Genomic DNA, 20,433 nt, shown 5'->3' with positions numbered 1-20,433 from the left:
ATAATAGATCTACAAATGGTTGGCTGGGCCATTTCCAAGTTCACCTCCTTATCCTTATCCAGAGGGTGTCCAAAACAAACAAAATCTTTTTAGCATAAAGCAACCAACTCTTTCTGACAAAACAAAATTGGCGGTTATAACAATTAACGACAGTACATCAAAATATGCACAAACTTGATGCTATACATATCACACAATTTCATACACTTCTTCAAAAATCATAAGGGGAGCATACCCTACATCTAATACATGCATAAATCGGTGTCAATTACCCTTTCTCTTCTTTTGGCTTAATGTTGCCTCCAACTCGAACATCCACTGACAGACATCTGTGTGATGTATTGTGGAAAATTCGGGGAAATATGCTGCCATCATCTCACAAAAACCTTCAACATCAAAAGCTTCTTCCACACTTGCTTCTGTGCCGAGGTCTTCAAGTATGCTTACTACATATCTCAAAACAATCTCATCAATAGAACTGCGGGAAAAAAATCTCATTATTAACAAGTACTTTGTAAAGGACTGTTTTGAACATAAAATTTATCTTACCTCCTATACAGTAAATTATCTTCTAAAGGAACAGCACAATCGGATATACGTAGCTTTGCTTACATTGGCTCATTTTCTGTTCACTATGGAAATGGTACTGGAGATATGAGGACTATAGATAATGTCAACGTAGTGCATCACCTTCATGAGCCTGACAGACTTTCTATTAATACGCTACACTCAAAACACTTAATAGAAATTTCAGCCAGCAAAAGAATGTACATGACTGGGGAAAAAAAAATTCTCTTCCCAGACAATGCCCCATTACTTCAGAAAGAGTATCACAGTCTTTAACAACATATTTTGTGCAAAATCTAATACATTTATACGCCTTAGATGAGAAGATATTTCACTGATCAAGCACTAGTAATGCTGCTACAGGGATGATATTAAATGTGGTTCTGAGGAAATTCCTTTACAGTGAAAGGTAATGGACGAAATAAAGGAACACACATTGCCAAAACAGAATAATGCCAGATTAGGTCCAAAAATGAAAATAATGTGTAATAAATGAATTCTAGTTTTAATCGTAGCATTGTAGCAAACAAATATAAAGACTACAATGGTAACAACAACTTATACTTTCAGGTGTAAGTTTCAAACAACAAAAAATGACAAAAAATATGAAGGTTAATTACTTTTGTTATAAATGTATTTTAGGGTGATTATTACTGTTATTATGGTATTGACATCACTGAATGAATCATTTGGTATGCAAATTGTAAGAGCTGCATCAGAATCTGGTTCTGGTTCCTGCAACAGGTATTTCCTGTCATTAAAATATAATGTGTTTTACAGTGGCTCAGATGGTACACGATTCAGGTCCCTGTGTATGTGATATTCTCCATACATGGAATAGGACCTGCAATGGGTCTTTTCAATCACTCTTGCAATCGCATGCTCAAATGATACCCTCATGAGATAAAAATTTCTATTACTAGACGGCCCCCCTCCCTTTTTTTTTTTTTTTTTTTTTTTGTAAAAAAAAAAAAATCAGAGAGTATGCTACTGACTACCTTGAAGAATAACTTTTGAGGTAGGCTATATTCTAGAAAACAAGCTATATACAATAATGGTTTCTCATTTACTACTGAAAACTGCACCCTGTTCAATGACTGTGTTTAAATGCAAGAACAAAGAGCATTGCACAGGGTTATAGTAGCATGCTGTTGGCAACAGATCAGGAAAAGAACTGAGTGGCTTACAAAATGCAACAAATTTGCTCTACAAGAAGGTATGGTCGAAAACCTGATTCCAATAGATTTGGTTCACTGAATCCACTGCTGTATTTCCTACAAATGATTTTGGAGTTATGCTGATGCTAACTACTTCAACTTCTCTTTTATATACAGTACTCAACACAATCAATAAAACTTAGAGAAATAGAGTCAGATACTACTCATACCATCTATCTTGAGGCAGATTATGGCATAGTCAGTCAATATAGATCCTTGTACTAGATTTCACCACCTTCCTGCAGTTACATTGTGATACACAGATGATATGCTCTTTCTGCTCCTTTAATGTGATATTTATGATCATTCTGAGTAGGCCTAAACACTCCTTTGTACCTTAACAAAGTTCTTCTCAAACACTACTTTTGTCATAACGTTCTAACTCTTTTGTGATCAGTATAACAAAATGGGCTATTTGGTGCGCCTATATTTCGGCACTACAGTAACTACAGCCTCTCTTACCTTACTTAGTACACTGAAACATAGAACGCGACTACTGACCGAAAACAGATTAGCACTCACAGTTACCAATGTTAATCATAAAAAAAACGAGTGCATCATTCGAAAGACTGACATCTATGTAATTTTTATGGAAAATTAAGCCTAGTAACAAATGAAAATATGAATCCACACAGCTTACAACAATAATAATGGTAGGATAAGTTTGTCGATTCAAGCTACGAAACGAATATATGAGACGAAAACTTCCTCCTTGTTTTTACGCCTTTCTCAGACCGCTTATCCAGCAGCGATAAATAATTTTTCCACAGCAAAATCACTAACGCTATTTAACATTATTGCATTATGAATACCTTAACTGAGCACTTGGTATGTGCTTCCTCAGGAACTTAAAAAGGGATTCTTTAACAAGATCTTCTTGCTCTGCAATCGTCGGACGATTCATGCTATCTGTAGGAATTCAGTGCCAGGGGTCGTAGTACCTAAAATTGTTTACACCCGTAAGGTTATGCCAGAAACAATAGATCTTTCAACTCAATCGCTCAAAATATACAAACACACCTTCCCTCCACAAGCTCCTCAAATATATGTACAAATTCAACAATAAAATGCTTCCGGCGTCTCCTTATTTAACACAAGCGAACTGACTTACAACGGGGTAAACAACAACTCGCTGACAATGACAGACGACAGTTGCTACATCTGTGAGGAAGAACTGACACTAGACTCAAAGTAGCAATCAATCAATACATTCATATTATTGAAATAAACTTCTTGTTATATATGGAATTCGTGCGAACTCATGAAAAAAACTTTCGTTCAGTTATGGGAATATACTTATGCAAATACAGTTTCTTGCTTATGTTATTGCTAGGGTCAACGTCCACGAAAAAAGCTCCGAACAAGACGAAAACAATTATCAGCGATTAACCAGAAAGACCTACAAAGCAATATTGGAAGACACTATTCACTACAAAATAAGATAGTGAAGGTGTGTATTAAACAACGCTAATTCTATATAAAAACGCAATAACTGCGAAATAAATGCAAAAATAGGCTAATATTGTAACATTTTAGTCATATAATTTTCCAGTGGACATTTCCTAGAATAACAAGTATGCTCCGGACCGTAACTCAAACCCATTTTAGTCATATAATTTTCCAGTGGACATTTCCTAGAATAACAAGTATGCTCCGGACCGTAACTCCCCTTCGTGGGGAATGGTCACACCGCAGAGCTAGCCTTAATTAACGGAGAAATAATGAACAAGAAGCACATTGAAGTGAATATAGGTTGTAGTGGTTATTCAGATATGATCACACAGGATAGACTAGCGTGGAGATCTGCATTATAAAAGTCCTCTGACTGAAGACGACAACAAAAACAAGTTTCAGAAGAGCGCACATTCAGTTGTGTAGTGAAATGTTGTCTTCCGCTAAAAACGGTAGCACGTAACCGTATTAACATCAGAATGTATAATGCAAATGTAAAATCACTTGTTCCACATCGTTACATTCATAACTGATTGAGCCAGTGAGATAATCTTCGCCTGCTGGGCAGCTAGCAGTGTCCTGCCCACTATCAGGGGGAAGCAAGTGCAAAATGGTGTTGTTGTAGCGCAATTTGGAAAAAAAATGCCTTTCGTCTGTGATCCGCAGTAATACCTGGGTCACTCCGACGACTGACAGAAAAGACCTTAAAATCAGCCTTGTCCACGAAGTTTTGACAGAAATTACAGCCTGCAGCATTGTTCCCAAAACTTAATGAGACGCTCTGGTTCTATGCCAGGTGGAATGCTTGAACCAGAGACTTAGGAGGTTCTGTTACAAGCTAGACTGTGACTTCCTAGATTTGCGCCTTAGGGTTGGGAATCGTAGAGCAGTATTTCAGAGGTGCAATAAATATCAAAGGTACCCAGAGGGAAACCTATGAGTGGAATGCTAAGCGATTTCTTAACTTAGAAGACTCTCCATCCAATCTAGATAATGTTGGCAGCCAGAGTACTAGTGTAAAATCCAAAAATATTGACCCATGGATGGAAAAATAAAAATACTAGTGACCAGCTGCTAAAGCACTCGCAACAAATTCTCTGAATTTGAAAAAATCAAATCAGAGGGCTCATACGATATTAAGTGCAGAAAGTTGACAAAAATCTGAAACTGACTGCGGGGGAAGAATCTAACTATGCATCGAAAGATAAGGTAATGGGAAATGGAGGAGTATTTGCTGCAGTAGACAAGAAACTGAAAGAAGCTGCATGCAAGATTGTTTGGACAAGATTCAGTATCAAGGATGAGCAAGAAATTATAAATGAGTCCTTCTGAAGACAACCAGACTCAACACCAGATATAACCAAAAACTTTAAGAAAACCTCAGATAACTATTATGTATGTTACCCATGGGAAAAAGATTGAAGAACCAACGAGAGGGTAACGTTCTACAAGTCGAGGCACGGAATGTCAGAAGATTGAATGTTGTAGAGAAGTAAGAAAATCTGAAAAGAGAAATGCTACTGCTCAGTCGAGAAATAGTGGAGTCAGTGAAGTGAAATAGAGCGAAGACAAGGATTTCTGGTCAGTTGAGTAATATGAACGGCAGCAGAAACTACACTCATGCTCATCAATTAACGATAATTGCAGAATGTGGTGCCACACAACGTGGCACTACACAAAACTGACGCTAATAGCATAGGCACATAGGGAACACACACGACACAGATCTGTAAGTCCACAGTATTGGCGATAAGTTGAGAAAACCGTCCCGAAACACATGTGCTACAAAACGCCACTGTTTTCTGCGCATGTACCCCGACATCAATATGGGATATAATCACCATGCACACATACACAGGCCGCACAATGGATTGGCATACTCTGGATCAGGTGGTCGAGCAGTTTCTGGGGTATAGCCTCCCATTCTTGCACCAGTGCCTGTCGGAGCTCCTGAAGTGTTGTAGGGGTTTGAAGACGTGCAGCGATACGTCGACCAGCTCGGTGGGGCCATGCGTTATCATCCATCATGAGGAAGGTGGGTCCCACTGCACCCCTGAAAAGGTGGTCATACTGGTGCAAAATGACGTGTCGATACATCTGACACGTTACAGTTCCTCTGTCAAAGACATGCAGGGGTGTACGTGCACCAATCATAAACCCACCCCACACCATCAAACCACGACCTCCATACAGGTTCCTTTCACGGACATTAAGGGGTTGGTATCTGAAAGCAGGTGTTGACAGATGTGAAAATTACCGAACTATCAGTTTAATAAGTCACAGCTGCAAAATACTAACGCGAATTCTTTACAGACGAATGGAAAAAATGGTAGAAGCGGACCTCGGGGAAGATCAGTTTGGATTCCGTAGAAATGTTGGAACACGTGAGGCAATACTAACCTTACGACTTATCTTAGAAGAAAGATTAAGAAAAGGCAAACCTACGTTTCTAGCATTTGTAGACTTAGAGAAAGCTTTTGACAATGTTAACTGGAATACTCTCTTTCAAATTCTGAAGTTGACAGGGGTAAAATACAGGGAGCGAAAGGCTATTTACAATTCGTACAGAAACCAGATGGCAGTTATAAGAGTCAAGGGACATGAAAGGGAAGCAGTGGTTGGGAAAGGAGTGAGACAGGGTTGTAGTCTCTCCCCGATGTTATTTAATCTGTATATTGAGCAAGCAGTAAAGGAAACAAAAGAAAAATTCGGAGTAGGTATTAAAATTCATGGAGAAGAAGTAAAAACTTTGAGGTTCGCCGATGACATTGTAATTCTGTCAGAGACAGCAAAGGACTTGGAAGAGCAGTTGAACGGAATGGACATTGTCTTGAAAGGTGGATATAAGATGAACATCAACAAAAGCAAAACGAGGATAATGGAATGTAGTCAAATTAAATCGGGTGATGCTGAGGGGATTAGATTACGAAATGAGACACTTAAAGTAGTAAAGGAGTTTTGCTATTTAGGGAGTAAAATAACTGATGATGGTCGAAGTAGAGAGGATATAAAATGTAGACTGGCAATGGCAAGGAAATCGTTTTTGAAGAAGAGAAATTTGTTAACATCGAGTATAGATTTAAGTGTCAGGAAGTCGTTTCTGAAAGTATTTGTATGGAGTGTAGCCATGTATGGAAGTGAAACATGGACGATAACCAGTTTGGACAAGAAGAGAATAGAAGCTTTCGAAATGTGGTGCTACAGAAGAATGCTGAAGATAAGGTGGGTAGATCATGTAACTAATGAGGAGGTACTGAATAGGATTGGGGAGAAGAGAAGTTTGTGGCACAACTTGACTAGAAGAAGGGATCGGTTGGTAGGACATGTTTTGAGGCATCAAGGGATCACAAATTTAGCATGGGAGGGCAGCGTGGAGGGTAAAAATCGTAGAGGGAGACCAAGAGATGAATACACTAAGCAGATTCAGAAGGATGTAGGTTGCAGTAGGTACTGGGAGATGAAGAAGCTTGCACAGGATAGAGTAGCATGGAGAGCTGCATCAAACCAGTCTCAGGACTGAAGACCACAACAACAACAAAATCTGGTTCCTGGTTCACGCCAGATGAAATCCCGGCGAGAATCACTGTTCAGACTATACCTGGACTCATCCATGAATATAAACTGGGACCATTGTTCCAATGACCATGTACTGTGTTCTTGACACCTTTACGGGCTCTCCTGTGACCAGTGGTCAGTGGAATGCACCTTGCAGATCTTCGGACGAATAACCCATGTCTGTTCAGTTGTCTGTAGACTGTGTATCTGGAGACAACTGTTCCAGTGGCTGCGGTAAGTTCCCGAGCAAGGCTACCTGCAGTACTCCATGGCCATCGGTCTTCTTGTGGTGTTGTACACTGTGGACGTCCTGTAGTGTAGCGCCTGGACACGTTTCCTGTCTGCTGGAATCGTTTCCATAATCTTGAGATCACACTTTGTGGCACACGGAGGGCCCGTGCTACGACCTGCTGTGTTTGACCAGCCTCCAGTCGCCCTAGAATTCTACCCTTCATAACATCATCAATATGTGTTCTTTTAGCCATTTTCAACACACAGTCACAATTAGCACGTCAGAAAACGTCTGCACACTTACTCGCTGCACCGTACTCTGACATGCACCAACACACCTCTGCGTATGTGGACTGCTGCCAGCGCCACCGTGCGACGACCACAGGCCAAATGCGCCGCATCGTCAGATCCCGAGGTGAGTTAAACCCGCAAAACCGCCCACCAGAGAGTTGTTTCACCATGTATCTGCATTATCCTTAATTTATGAGCATGAGTGTAGTACAACAGGAGTAGAATTCGTTATGAATAGAAAGGTAGGGCAAAGAGGGAGTTGCTGCGAACAGAAGCGAAAGCAAACCCTCACTGACAACGAGGGTTCAGGTGTGCATGGTGACGTCAGAACCCGAAAATGAAGAGATAAAGAAAGTATTTGAGGACACAGAATGTGTAACTCAGTACATAAAGGTAGATGAAAAATCTATCAGTCATCTGGGATTAGAATGCAGTTGTAAGGGAAGGAGTAGAAGAAAGGATTACAGGAGAATATGGGCTTGGAACTAGGAATAAAGAGGAGAAAGACTAACTGAATTCTCCAGTAATAGCGAATACTCTGCTCAAGAACCACAAGAGGAGGAAGTATAATTGGAAAAGACTAGGAGACATGGGAAGATTTCAGTTCGATTACATCATGGTGTGATCTCAAGAAATTATTCAGATAGTGAAGGGAGACGAAAATTTAATAGTCATGGGTGACTGGAATTCAAGTGTAGGAAAAGGGAGAGAAGGAAACGTAGTAGGTGAATATGGATTGGGGCTAAGAAATGAAAGAGGAAGCCGCCTTGTAGAATTTTGCACAGAGCACAACTTAATCATAGCTAACACTTGGTTTAAGAATCATGTTAGAAGGTTGTATACATGGAAGAACCCTGGAGATACTAAAAGGTATCAGATAGATTATATTATGGCAAGACAGAGATTTAGGCTCTGAGCACTATGGGACTCAACATCTTAGGTCATAAGTCCCCTAGAACTTAGAACTACTTAAACCTAACTAACCTAAGGACATCACACACACCCATGCCCGAGGCAGGATTCGAACCTGCGAACGTAGCAGTCTCGCGGTTCCGGACTGCAGCGCCAGAACCGCTAGACCACCGCGGCCGGCCACAGAGATTTAGGAACCAGGTTATAAATTGTAAGACATTTCCAGGGGCAGATGTGGACTCTGACCACAATCTATTGGTTATGACCTGTAGATTAAAACTGAAGAAACTGCAAAAAGGTGGGAATTTAAAAAGATGGGACCTGGATAAACTGAAAGAACCAGAGGTTGTACAGAGTTTCAGGGAGAGCATAAGGGAACAATTGACAGGAATGGGGGAAAGAAATACAGTAGAAGAAGAATGGGTAGTTTTGAGGGATGAAGTAGTGAAGGCAGCAGAGGATCAAGTAGGTAAAAAGACGAGGACTAGTAGAAATCCTTGGGTAACAGAAGAAATATTGAATTTAATTGATGAAAGGAGAAAATATAAAAATGCAGTAAATGAAGCAGGCAAAAAGGAATACAAACGTCTCAAAAATGAGATCGACAGGAAGTGCAAAATGGCTAAGCAGGGATGGCTAGAGGACAAATGTAAGGATGTAGAGGCTTATCTCACTAGGGGTAAGATAGATACTGCCTACAGGAAAATTAAAGAGACCTTTGGAGATAAGAGAACCACTTGTATGAACATCAAGAGCTCAGATGGAAACCCAGTTCTAAGCAAAGAAGGGAAAGCAGAAAGGTGGAAGGAGTATACAGAGGGTCTATAGAAGGGCGATGTACTTGAGGACAATATTATGGAAATGGAAGAGGATGTAGATGAAGATGAAACGGGAGATACGATACTGCGTGAAGAGTTTGACAGAGCACTGAAAGACCTGAGTCTAAACAAGGCCCCCGGAGTAGACAACATTCCATTGGAACTACTGACGGCCTTGGGAGAGGCAGTCCTGACAAAACTCTACCATTTGGTGAGCAAGATGTATGAAACAGGCTAAAAACCCTCAGACTTCAAGAAGAATATAATAATTCCAATCCCAAAGAAAGCAGGTGTTGACAGATGTGAAAATTACCGAACAATCAGTTTAATAAGCCACAGCTGCAAAATACTAACACGAATTCTTTACAGACGAATGGAAAAACTAGTAGAAGCCGACCTCGGGGAAGATCAGTTTGGATTCCGTAGAAATACTGGAACACGTGAGGCAATACTGACCTTACGACTTATCTTAGAAGGAAGATTAAGGAAAGGCAAACCTACGTTTCTAGCATTTGTAGACTTAGAGAAAGCTTTTGACAATGTTGACTGGAATACTCTTTTTCAAATTCTAAAGGTGGCAGGGGTAAAATACAGGGAGCGAAAGGCTATTTACAATTTGTACAGAAACAGATGGCAGTTATAAGAGTCGAGGGACATGAAAGGGAAGCAGTGGTTGGGAAGGGAGTAAGACAGGGTTGTAGCCTCTCCCCGATGTTATTCAATCTGTATATTGAGCAAGCAGTAAAGGAAACAAAAGAAAAATTCGGAGTAGGTATTAAAATCCATGGAGAAGAAATCAAAACTTTGAGGTTCGCCGATGACATTGTAATTCTGTCAGAGACAGCAAAGGACTTGGAAGAGTAGTTGAACGGAATGGATGGTGTCTTGAAGGGAGGATATAAGATGAACATCAACAAAAGCAAAACGAAGATAATGGAATGTAGTCGAATTAAGTCGGGTGATGCTGAGGGTATTAGATTGGGAAATGAGACACTTAAAGTAGTAAAGGAGTTTTGCTATTTGGGGAGCAAAATAACTGATGATGGTCGAAGTAGAGAGGATATAGAATGTAGACTGGCAATGGCAAGGAAAGCGTTTCTGAAGAAGAGAAATTTGTTAACATCGAGTATAGATTTAAATGTCAGGAAGTCATTTCTGAAAGTATTTGTATGGAGTGTAGCCATGTATGGAAGTGAAACATGGACGGTAAATAGTTTGGACAAGAAGAGAATAGAAGCTTTCGAAATGTGGTGCTACAGAAGAATGCTGAAGATTAGATGGGTAGATCACATAACTAATGAGGAGGTACTGAATAGGATTGAGGAGAAGAGGAGTTTGTGGTACAACTTGACCAGAAGAAGGGATCGGTTGGTAGGACATGTTCTGAGGCATCAAGGGATCACCAATTTAGTATTGGAGGGCAGCGTGGAGGGTAAAAATCGTCGGGGGAGACCGAGAGATGAATACACTAAGCAGATTCAGAAGGATGTAGGTTGCAGTAGATACTGGGAGATGAAGAAGCTTGCACAGGATAGAGTAGCATGGAGAGCTGCATCAAACCAGTCTCAGGACTGAAGACCACAACAACAACAACAACAACAACAACAACAACAACAATACATCATGGTCAGGCAGAGATTCTGAAATCAGATGTTGGATTGTAAGGCGTACCCAGGAGCAGATATAGACTCAGATCACAATTTAGTAGTGATGAAGAGAAGGCTGAGATTTAAGAGATTAGTCAGGACGAATTAACATGCAAAGAAGCGGAATATGTAAGTACTCAGGAACGAGGAGACATGCTTGAAGTTCTCTAACGAGACTGCGATAAGGAATAGCGCAGAAGGCAGTTGAAGAGGAATGGACATCTCTAAAGAGAGCAATCACCGAAGTTGAAAAGAAAAATATAGGTTCAAAGAAGGTAACTGAGAAGTAACTGTGGGTTAAAGAAGAAATACTTCAGTTGATTGACGAAAGAAGAAAATACAAAAATAATCATGGAAATTCAGGAATACAGAATGAGGAATGCAATAAATAGGAAGTGGAGGGAAGCTAAGGGGGAAAGGCTGCACGAAAAGTGTGAAGGAACTGAAACAGAAATGATTGTCGGAACGACTGACTCAACATATAAAGAAGTCAAAACAACTTTCTGTGAAATTAAAAGCAAGGATGGTAACATTAAGAGTGCAACAGGAATTCCACTGTTAAATGCAGAGGACAGAGCGCATAAGTGGAAAGATTACGTCATTGAAGGCCTCGATGAGGGCAAAGATTTGTCTGATGTGGCAGAAGAAGAAACAGGCGTCGATATAGAAGAGATACAGGATCCAATGTTAGAATTTAGAAATGCTTTGGAATAGCTAGAAATGCTTCGGATAAGGCAGTAGGGATAAATAACATTCCATCAGAATTTCTAAAATCGTTGAGGGAAGTTGCAACAAAACGACTGTTCACGTTGGTGTGTAGAATATATGAGTCTGACGATATACCATCCGACTTTCGGAAAAAACATGATCCACACAATTCCGAAGTCTGCAAGAACTGACACGTGCGAGAATTAGCAGACAATCCGCTTAGCGGCTCATGTATCAAGCTCCTGACAAGAATAGTACAGAGAAGAATGGAAAATAAAAATGAGGATGTGTTAGATTGATTGACTAAATTGCGGAAGGGGAACAAACAGCGAGATCATCGGTCCCATCGGATTAGGGAAGGATGGGGAAGGAAGTCGGCCGTGTCATTTCAAAGGAACCATCCAGGCATTTGGCTGAAGCGATTTAGGGAAATCAGGGGAGACCGAAATCAGGATGGCTGGACGCGGGTTTGAACCGTCGTCCTTCCAAATGCAAGTCCAGTGTGCCAACGACTGCGCCACCTCGCTTGGTATGTGTTAGATGGTAAGTCTGGCTTTAGGAAAGGTAAAGGCAGCAGAGAGGCAGTTCTGACATTGCGGCTGATAATGGAAGCAAGACTAAAGAAAAATAAAGACACATTAATAGGATCTGTCGCGGCAACTGTAAAATGGGATACAACCCGTCAGCTTTGACCATGTCATTGTTTACTTGTAGATATTAATAATGTCTTTATTTTCGAAACATGGATAAATCGGTTATGTTCTGCGGCGAGGCGTCATCATTGTAAATTGAAATAAATCAGTGTGTTTTTAGAAGACAACGCTAGATATCGTGTGCGATTTTCGTCGCTTGTGTTGATTTAAATCATTTGTTCATTCAGATTCATTCGGTACTCACTTTAATTTTTAGTGAGTCTGAGATATTTTGGAAGAATTGTTTTTCGTTCTGGACAGTTTTTGAGTATCGTTTGTGGGTATGGTTTTATCTATTCCTATGAATATGGAAGACTTGAAGCAACATTCGTCAATAGTACGTAATACAAATTTTACGGTTGCCACTTTTTTTGCCTTCACTGGCACTGCTATTACTACGATATTTTTCACTCGGTATTAGCACTGTCGAAGGCGAAAAGACCGACGTATGAAAAATTAGTATCTCCTACTTCAGTTCACCTATATAGGTCAACTGAAGTACCAAATACTAGTACTAGCAAAGATGAAAAAAAAAAAACGACACACTGTACGTAACATTGGCATCCTGTACCTCAGTTGAAATACGAAGACAGTATCCTGTTCTTCAGTTGACCTGTATAGGCCAACTGAAGTACGGGATACAAATCCTGTGTCTGTTGCTGTTTTTCGTCTGCACTAATAATAGTATCCTATTCTTCAGTTGACCTATTTGGTTCAACTGAAGTACAGGATATAAATTTTACGCATGTCGAGTTTTTCGCCTTCGTTAACACTAGTATCCTATTCTTCAGCTGACCTATATAGGTCAACTGAAGTGTGGGATACAAATTTTGTTGTCGTAGGTTCCTTCGCCGACGCTAGTACTATTACGATAACTTTGAGTTGATACTATTAGTGCTGGAGATGAAAAAAAATTGTTTCCCATCTTCACTAGCATCACTAGCATTAGTATTCTATTCTGTTGACCTACATAGGTCAGTAAAGTATGGGATACAAATTTTACGTACGTCGTTCTTTTCGCCTTCGCTAGTACTAGTATCAATTGAAGAATAGGATACGATTAGTAGCGGATGCGAAAAAAGGAACACCTGTAAAATTTGTATCCCATACGTCAGTTGATCTTCACAGGTCAACTGAACAATAGGCCACTAGTGCTGACGAAGGCGAAAAAGTCGGCATACATTAAATTTGTATTCGATACTGCAGTTGACCTACACATACCAACTGAAGTTCGGGAAACAATTCGTACATATCAACTGAGATATTCCATGTTAACGTTACTTCAGTCCCCTGTTTTTTCCTTTCTTTTTCACACTAGTAGCCCATTCTGCAGTTGAGCTACACAGGTTAACTGAAGAATAGGATACTAGGACTCAAAGAAGCGATATACTTAACATTATGTTCGAAATACAAATTTACGTGATGTATGTCTACTATCCGTTTTTTTTTGTCCTGCTTTCCATTGTCTCTCAAAAATCGTCTGTGCTGTTAAATCTGTGCAATATATCATCTCTGGTAACTTCTGACGTCATTGGTCATAGTGATGGATTGGATCCCTTTATTCACTAGTCCCTATTTGTCGACCTGGAAAAAGCATTCGACAATGTCAAATGGTGCAAGAAGTTCGAAATTCTGAGGGAAATAGGGGTAAGCTCTAGGGAGGTGTGAGTAATATACAAAATGTGCAAAAGCCAAGAGGGAGCAATTAGAATGGAAGGCCAGAACGAAGTACTCGGATTAAAAATGGTGTAAGATAGGGATGCAGTAATTCGCACTTACTATGAATCTATACATCGAGGAAGCAATGATGAAAATGAAATAAAGGCTCAAGAGTGAAAGTAAACTTTAAAGGATGGAAATAAATTAAAGGTTCAAGAGTGGAATTAAAATTTGAGGTGAAACGATATCAATAATAAGATTCGCTGACGACAATGCTATCCTCAGTGAAAGTGAGGAAGAATTGTAGGATCTGCTGAGTGGAATGAGCAGTCTAATGAATACAGAATATAATGAAATTTTCACTCTGCAGCGGAGTGTGCGCTGTTTTTGAAACTTCCTGGCGGGCACTTGCCCGCGAAAGGCAAAGATCTCGAGTTCGAGTCTCGGTCCAGCACACATTTTAATCTGTCAGGAAGTTTCAGTACAGAATATGGATTGAAAGTGAACTGAAGAAAGACGGTAGTCACGAAGTAGGCGAAATTACGGAATCCTGCTACCTCGGCAGCAAAATAACACATGACGGCCAGAGTAAGGAGAACATCAAAAGCGACTAGCACTGGCAAAAAGGGCATTCCTGACCAAGAGAAGCCTACTTGTATCAAACATAGGCCTTAATTTGAGGAAGAAATTTCTGAGAATGTACGTTTTGAGTGTAGCATTGTACGGTAGTGAAACATCCATCGACTATGGGAAAACCGGAACAGAAGAGAATCGAAGCGTTTGGTGGACTGATATAGTAAGGAATGAGGAGGTTCTGCATAGAAACACAAAGGAAAGGAATATATGGAAAACCCTGACAAGAAGAAAGGACAGGATGATAGGACATCTGTTTTATCACCAGGGAATAATTTCCATGGTACTAGAGGGAGCCGTAGGCGGAAAAAGCTGTAGCAGAAGACAGAATTGGAATACATCCAGCAGATAATTGAGGATGTAAGTTGCAAGTGCTGCTCTGAGATGGAGAGTTTGACACAGGAGAGGAATTCGTGACAGGGTGCATCAAACCAGTCGGAAGACTGATGACTGAGACAAGATATCCTTTGAAACAGTACTGAAGGCGGCATATGCTGGGATGGTTCCTTTGAAAGGGCACGGCCGACCTCCTTCCCTAATCCGATGAGACCGATGACCTCGCTGTTTGGTCTCTTCCCCCAAAACAACCCAAGTACTGAAGGCTTTCAGCAAAAACTATCGAGATAGCTCGGAAGCCCACTCATGATGAAAATATAGGTAGACCCATCCTACTTAAGAATTTCCACATTGAAATTGGTAGTGGTGATCATAAGACAGTTGCAGCAACTATGATTACCAAAGTACGAACGACAGCTAAAACAAGTAGAGAGATTTATTTGTTCAGTAAACTAGAGAAGTAAGGAGTCATGTCATACCTTACAGGGAAACTCTTTACAACTACCTCTGGGCAGAACGTGGTAGAAAGACTATGGCTCAAGTTTAAAATAATAATTGATGATGTACTGGTTAGACATGTACCATATGTTTCCTTTCCATAGAGTCATCTATGTACTGAGTATTATTTACTGCATTATTATTTATAAGGGTCAGTCAAATGAAAACCGAACACATGCCACAACAGGACCATTGAATGGTTCCGTTCAAAAGTAATCACCACGCACGTTACGACATTTATCTCATTGAGAAACGAGACACTCAGTTCCTGTTTTGTAGAATGCTGTCAGCTACTGTCGGATGCCCAGCCACATCCACTCTTGCACTTCCTCGTGAGATTGAAACCGACATCCATGTACATCTTTCTTCACGTCGCAAAGAAGTGAAAATCACATACTGAAAGATCCAGGCTATACGGAGGATGTTGCAGTGTGTCCCAAACAAATTGCTGAAGCAAAGCCTCCATCCTATTGGCAATGTGAGGGGCTAGGCATTGTCATGCAACAGGATTATTTTGTCCGACAGTCTTCCTGGACACGTTGAATTTATGATGCATCACAGTTTCTGCAAAGTGTCTTCATAGCGCGGCACGTTGATTATGGTTCCACATTCGAGAACTTGATGAACAGCGGATCCCTGCAGTCTAAGTAGAAGCTCTTTGTGACCTTATCATAACTTGTGTGTATAGCTTGGGATTTCTTTGGCGGGAGGGATGTGGAACATTTCCCTGTTGGTTTTGCCTTTGACCCTCAGGCTGGCAGAATGCTGTCGGACAGAATCGTCATGTTGAATAATAATTCCCACCGCCACAATGAGAAATGGATGAAGGCTACACTTCAGCAATTTGCGTGAAAAACCCTGCTACATCCTCCATACAGCTCAGTTCTTTTACCATGTGATTTTCATATCTCAAACTGCCTGAAGAAAGACACGCATGGTTTCAGACGAATGAGAGCATGATTGTGGATCCGTCAGTGGCCGAGCATGTTTTACGAAACTGGAAGTGATTGTCTTGTCTCCCAGTCGGATAAATGTCTTAAAGCATGAAGTGATTACGCTTTAATAGGACTATTCCATGGTCCAATTGTGGCGGGTGTTCACTTCACATTTGACTGCCCCTCATATTTATTCCAGTAAACATCAAATGGTTCAAATGGCTCTAAGCACTATGGGACTTAACATCTATGGTCATCAGTCCCCTAGAACTTAGAACTACTTAAACCTAACAAACCTAAGGACACCACACACATCCATGCCCGAGGCAGGATTCGAACCTGCGACTGTAGCGGTCGCGCGGTTCCAGACAGAAGCGCCTAGAACCGCTCGGCCACCGCGGCCGGTAGTGAACATCAGTTTCCTTGACAACGTATATTTTATTTTCGTAAGATACATGTAAAAATAAAGTAAAAAATACAGCCTCAGGGAAACTGACTTTCATTGGAATAAATAAAAAAAGATATGGATCAAGTAGGTCAGTATATTATAATAGATATCATTCATGGTATACAGTCAATGTAAAGTGACTTCTGTATCATAGATGTTAAACAAACCATAAGGGTGGAGGTGAAAAGATGCTGAATGAACTGCATTGGGCTGTCAAGAGGGTGATCTGCGAAGTTTTTAATGGCTGCTGTAGAATCATATCGATATCTCTTACAAAATGCAAAGAAATTCTTGTCACAAGTAAAAGCCCTCAGTGACACTGGAGTTAGTATTAAACACTTTGGTTGACATAGGAAGTAGAACCAAGGGCAACAAAGGAAAATCAGAACTGATGAATCCAATTTACACATGTTCTTTTTCTATGGAAGACACAGAAGTACAGTCCCAGATTAATTCTCAAGCCACTGTGAAGATGACTGATGTAGATATTAGTGTCAGTAGCATTAAGTAATAGCAGAAGTTTGTAAAATTAAAGCAGGCTCCAGGGCCTGATAGGGTCCGTGTCAGATTTTATACAGACTTTTCACCTGATTTAGCCCCCATTTTAACCACAACACGCTGTTGATATCTTGAATAAAAAAACTGTGCCCAGTCACTTCAAAAAGGCACTGAGTAATAGAGTATAGCCAGTTCTGGAGTGTTTAAAGGCAATCATACATACTTGATTGATTTATGACCCCCTCTCCCACCCCTCCCCTTAATCTATTGTTCTGCTACGTGGTTTATGACATCCTTAAGAGTTGATTTGTGAACCCTGGGCATAATCTACCCTTCTGAGAAACTCCCCAATCCACCCCCTCTCCTTCTCCCAGCTCTCTGGTAAATCACCATCGACTCTCTACTCCCCTTCTCTGATAGAAGTACACTTTTGATATCAGATTCATTGACTAATTAATCAAATCGATAAATTAATTAACCTCTCTCTCTCTGGGAAATCTCCCAGTCCTCCCCTCCCATTACTCAGTCTCTTTCCGTCCTCATCTGGAAATTGGAGGAGAAAGGACTCAGTCTCTGCTCGAGAGGAAGGATATCATGATACAAAATCGAAGTCATTCTCAATTACATAGCAATGGATCTACTCTTTATTTATAAAGTTCAGTTTTTAGGGACTGAATTTCTTTAGTTGGTGGGAAAAGGTCACATCCAACAACTATGTGTCTAAAATGGTTCAAGTGGCTCTAAGCACAATGGGACTTAACATCTGAGGTCATCAGTCCCTTAGACTTAGAACTATTTAAACCTAACTAACCTAAGGACATCACACACATCCATGCCCGAGGCAGGATTCGAACCTGCGACCGTAGCAGCAGCGCGGTTCCGAACTGAAGCGCCTAGAACCGCTCGGCCACAGCGGGCGGAAACTATGTGTCCTAATTATGTAATTACACTGCTTGTTGGACAATATTCATGAGTGTGCTCACCTTAAGACGAAGGGATCCACTGGGATAGCGCACAATGCCACCACCAGAGAAGGTCCCCACCCACACCCATCGCACCCTTCCTCCCCACCCATCCCAGAAAACATTGGTGGGAAAGAGACTCCCTCTGTTTAAGAGGAAGGATCTCAAGCCACAAAATTCAAATCGGTGTCAACAATATATTGATGCATATTCTTTATTTAATCAGTTTGCGGGAGACAGGACTCCCCCAACTTGGGTAGAGCTCATGTCTGCATCCCCACAATCGCTTCGCATGATTTATAACTGTAAGCACCGAAGAAAGTAGTGAAATGCGGAAGAGTAGCCGTGCGTGTGTCTGTCGTCTGGGCTCCGCCAATTACAGATCACGATACTAAATACCACCGACCATGAACAAGATGTCGGCCTCCTTTGATCTCGTGACCCCGAACAAAGCATCTGGTGGCGGCAAGTCTTTGATAACGATACCTGAAAAATTCCTGTCGAAACATTTGCTCCCCCCCCCCTCTCTCTCTCTCTCTCTCTCTCTCTCTCTCCCTCTCTCTCTCCCTCTCCCTATTTCTCTCTCTCTCTCTCAAGAGGCTACTACCCACACAGTAACCGTCTGTCTTGTGGAACACTAAACCCTCTTTTGTTTGAACAAAGTAGTGGATGCCCGGTAAATCAACAGCTGTGGATGTCTTGGAAATATCTCCGTATTGTATCACACTGATTGAATAATTAATTAAATCAATACCCTCTTTGTGGGATATGTTTTTCCTTGCATCCTATTGGTGGATACTAGGACAGCTATATTTGGCGGGATTCAATCCTGCAATTGTCCAGTTTCCAAACCCATCCTGTTGGTCGATATTGATAGAATTACATCGTTTGGTACGAAGTCCATTGAATTGGAGGTATCCGACAATTTCAAATTGCGTGCTATGTCCTTAAATAATCTGTGGAGGAGTTGAACTGATGTGTGTGCTCGCAGTACCACTATTGGAAACAATCAACTGACCGATCGGTAATTTGGCTTGTCGAATGGAAGTGGTGCTTTATAAAGTGATAATTGGAATTTAAAAGTTTGGCGTGGATTTATACTGTCACTATTGTGTAATTCCCGACTATTAAAGGTCTGCTAAGTTTATTTTATCAAGCACTATAAAATTCCTAACTTTGTTCTTTCTACTACATCAGGACGAAGAAGAAGGAGGAAGGTCTGACACGTGATAGGATAGTAACAAAACAAATACCACTACAAGACAGAGTGCGGTGCAGTGTGTTGAGAAGCACTATACCACAGTCCTAGTAGTTGTCCTGGCTAGATGCCTGAACACCCATACATACTGCAACCTCACCTCCAAGATGACCACACGCAGCACGCCCGTCCCCTTGTACACCGCTAGCGCAAACGCTCAGAGGCCAGAGAAAACAGGTGCTGCGACTGCAGAAGCAGTCCTGGACGTGTGTGTTTGCCAGAGTGCACCACCCTGCCATGGAGGGCACCCAAGGATGATTGGAGTGGTAGGAATTCGGATGTTATCAATACTTCCACCACCAACACTTGGTAGTAATCGATGCTGAAACACTCTATTTTTCCACAGAGAATACATGCAACACGTGCGATCACAGAGATAGCGCAGTGCATGCTGAGTATTAGTTCACTATTGAGCTATCCAGATGGCGCTGCCACAGGGACTTTTCCCCACGACTGTGGGGGAGAACCGACTAGCCAGCCAGCCAGAACTTTATTTTGCACCTGTCACTCACGATAGTCTTAACCCAGAAATGTCAATTCGTTCCCGTCACTCGCTACCTCCGCCAAGCACCCAGAAATCCGGCAGTCATCCTACGAAACCGAACACATATTTATCACTGTAATTACAATTAAATACTACGATTACAACCCCAGTCTGTTGAGCCGGCTGGAGTGGCCGCGTGGTTCTAGGGGCTACAGTCTGGAACCGGCATGGATGTGTGTGATGTCCTTAGGTTAGTTAGGTTTAAGTAGTTCTAGGGGACTGATGACCTCAGACGTTAAGTCCTATAGTGCTCAGAGCCGTTCTGAACCAGTCTGTTGACATTCGACAGTGAGCGAAATATCGGAAGTGCCTCCTCCTGACTGTTGTGACTCTGAAACAAATCTCTTGTTGAAATATTAATATCTATATCCTCCTTATGACTGGACGTAATTTCCCATGCAAAATATTTCAAGCCTTCTACAAATATCGATGTGATCAAATCGCAAATTTCAACGTCATATGTATACCTCCATAACGAACGGACATAGTCATTTTCTTTGCACATGTCAGAAAACTGACCACGGTAACTTTGCACCACAACACATGCTTTAAAAGCCTGCCAATCACTACGAA

The 20,433-nt window shown here is 41.1% G+C and overlaps 1 protein-coding gene across 3 annotated transcripts in view; it reads right to left on the bottom strand.

The window, feature by feature from the left end:
* LOC126203207 (CUE domain-containing protein 2) overlaps positions 1 to 2,917 on the bottom strand; it is a 102,331-nt gene extending 99,414 nt beyond the window's left edge. For 2 of the 3 annotated variants that reach the window (XM_049937450.1, XM_049937452.1), the window contains exons 1-3: positions 2,805 to 2,917; positions 2,597 to 2,725; positions 273 to 478 (exon numbers count right to left, since the gene is read on the bottom strand). In XM_049937450.1, the coding sequence (XP_049793407.1) occupies positions 273 to 478; positions 2,597 to 2,688 (298 nt within the window). In that variant the 5' untranslated portion in view covers positions 2,689 to 2,725; positions 2,805 to 2,917. The remainder of the gene's footprint in view (positions 1 to 272; positions 479 to 2,596; positions 2,726 to 2,804) is intronic. The other variant, XM_049937451.1, reaches the window with a different exon arrangement.
* Between the last annotated feature and the right edge of the window lie 17,516 nt (positions 2,918 to 20,433).

This window comes from Schistocerca nitens, chromosome 9 (assembly GCF_023898315.1).
Source record: "Schistocerca nitens isolate TAMUIC-IGC-003100 chromosome 9, iqSchNite1.1, whole genome shotgun sequence".
NCBI lineage: Eukaryota > Metazoa > Arthropoda > Insecta > Orthoptera > Acrididae > Schistocerca > Schistocerca nitens.
Note: the sequence above shows the minus strand (reverse complement) of the source record. Positions and strands in the feature narration are given on the sequence as shown.